The sequence below is a fragment of the Propithecus coquereli genome, unplaced genomic scaffold (assembly GCF_000956105.1).
Source record: "Propithecus coquereli isolate 6110/MARCELLA unplaced genomic scaffold, Pcoq_1.0 Scaffold156, whole genome shotgun sequence".
Taxonomy (NCBI): Eukaryota; Metazoa; Chordata; class Mammalia; order Primates; family Indriidae; genus Propithecus; species Propithecus coquereli.
Genome location: NW_012140080.1, coordinates 6,106,788 through 6,109,273, shown reverse-complemented (window position 1 = coordinate 6,109,273; position 2,486 = coordinate 6,106,788). Strand labels below are relative to the sequence as shown.

Below are 2,486 nucleotides of genomic sequence, written 5' to 3'. Positions count from 1 at the left end.
TCTGTCTTAATCTGTCCCCTCCTTCAGTCTGTCAGAGATAGTCCAAAGACTTTTCTATAAGGTAGAACCTAAAAAAAAAAAAACCCAAACCAAAACCCAGTAGGTTCTTATTTTCTAGAAAGCTGTTTCCCAGCAAGCCATGGGAGAAAAAGGGGCAAACCTCTCAGCTCAGATAGCAGCCCATTACACCCTTTCTCAGAACAGTGCCTATTTGCCTTCCTTTTTACCACTAAAAGGATCTTCTCAAATGGTCCTCCCAGAACAAAGGAAATCTGTTTTGATGTCTCCTTGCTGTAAATAGAGGAATTTGTGGCTTGTAAATGGCTGCGAGCTTTACTAAAATAGCTGTGTCTGTCTTGGTATGCACCCACTCCCCAGCCACCCCCATCATAAGTTGGCTCAGGAAATGTTTGCTGTATAAAGGACAATCTTTGGGTGTCCCTGGGCCCCCATCTCTGTCTGGCTGAAGTGCTTCTCTTTTCTCTCCAGGTCCATATTCAAACCTTTCATCTTTGTCGATGATGTAAAACTTGTCCCCAAAGCACAGTCTCCCTGTTTTGGGGACGATGACCCTGCCAAAAAGGAGCCTCGGTTCCAGGAGAAACCAGACCGCCGGCATGAGCTGTACAAGGCCCACGAATGGGCCCGCGCTGTCCTTGAAAGCGGCCAGGTGAGCTTGGGTTAGGGCAGGTGAGGTCAGCGAGGGAGGAGGCAGGGCGGCAGGTGACATGCCTGCCCGTCTCTCTCCCGCTCTCCAGCAAATCCAGTCTTCTCCCGGAGGAAGCCAGGCTCCCGAGGCCCTTCCTAGAAGGCTGGTGTTAATTTTCCTGCCCACACTCTTGAACCAAATAAACCTAAGCCTCTCCTGATCCTGTTCTGGAACTCAACAGGCTAAGAGGATCTCACTTTCATTTACTGTTTACTTAGCAGTCATAGCAATATGCAGTTCTAGTAGGGAGAACTGTTTCACTGCTGTCTAAAATGCTTTGTATACTCTTGGGGGTAAAAAGTTATATTTGATGGCAACATTTTATTTAAAGATGCAATCATATGTTGTTTCAAAAAAGTAATTCTTCAAAAAAGTTTTGGCCATGAATGATGGTGCTAATTGCACAACATTGTGAATGTACTTAATGCCACTAAACCTACATTTAAAATGGTTAAGATGGTAGATTTTATGTTATGTATGTTTTATGATAGCACAAGCATAGTTTTAAGAAAGATTCTCAAGTTCCTAGTTTAAAAAAAAGTAATTGTTCATAGTGCAACTCTCCCCCCAACCCCCGCAAAAAAACACCTTCGGTTAATAAAGTTACAAGATACCAATTCAAACAAGAAAAACACCCAATACGTGTTCCCCAGCAACCAGTATGCCCGCAGCAGCCATTAGTGATGGACTTTCATATAGAATCCAAACCTACATTTTGCTGAAGAGGGAAAGAAGGAACGTGGTTGTTAGGCACTCATCTGCTTCCCCCAGCATTTATGTCACGACTTTAATAGGTCCAGTTTGTCCTGAAGAAAAGAGACTCCTTTTAGGTATGCTGGTACATACATTTTATGTGGACCGAGTGAGCTTATTTTCTTATATTTAGCATGATGGATTATATAAAAAGGATATGAAAAGGGTGACACCAGCAACAATCCAAACAAATTCAGAAAGTATCTCAGAGAACAGCAGTCCCACTTTTCATAGAGCTTGCTCTTCTATTCCACAGAAACGACCGTTTGACATCCAAAAAGCACACAGTTATTTTACATCTGTCCTCTTGCCAAACTTCCCCTGGAACCACGAAGGCTGCCTTTGCACTCAACTGAGTTTTCCCCAGAGCTGTGAAGCTTGTTCCTGACAGTGCTTATTTTCTAGGTGGATGACCCTAAGCCCCAAGTAGACTAACTGTCACTCTGTGGTGTATGGTTTTGTGGCTATTTGGCAACTGGGACGAAGAGGTAGATAGGGCTGTGTGTTCGAAGAGATGAGGCTACTGAGATTGGTGGGTTCCTGGCTTGGGTCAAGGCAGCAGGAAGCAAAGGTGGGTGGGTGGTGAGAGCAGCTTCTCAGTTCTGGGACTTACTGGGCAAATGAAAGCTTTTCACTGTCACCCACCAGAAATGAGTGAGTCCCGTTTGGACGAAGAGATCTCACCATCTCAGAAAAACAGTGAATAGGGGATAGACATGGCATGTGTTTACTCATCCGTCCATTATTTATTCATCCATCAAACACTTTTTGAGAGTGTCTACTATTTCCCCGTCTTTGGAGGACAGAGAGAAGCCTGGTTCTTGCTCCCCAGGAGGTCAAGTTCTAACAGGGGACACAGCCGCATAGGCAGACCGTCACAGGCAGAAGACAATGACTGTGACAGGAATGAAGGCATTGCATGAGGGGGTCCAGAGGAAAGGGTTTTTGAGGAGGCTGAAGATGGGTGGGTGCAAGTAGGCCAAGTGTTGAGGGAGGGAAGGGCCCTCTGGAGGACAAGAGGCCA

The 2,486-nt window shown here is 45.3% G+C and overlaps 1 protein-coding gene across 2 annotated transcripts in view; it reads left to right on the top strand.

Annotated features, from left to right (window-relative positions):
• SCRN1 (secernin 1) overlaps positions 1-2,486 on the top strand; it is a 71,966-nt gene that overhangs the window by 63,875 nt on the left and 5,605 nt on the right. The window contains exon 6 of one of the 2 annotated variants that reach the window (XM_012640682.1): positions 490-670. The exons of the other annotated variant lie outside the window; for it this stretch is intronic. Coding sequence (XP_012496136.1) covers positions 490-670 — 181 coding nt within the window. The remainder of the gene's footprint in view (positions 1-489; positions 671-2,486) is intronic. 2 annotated transcript variants of the gene reach the window in all.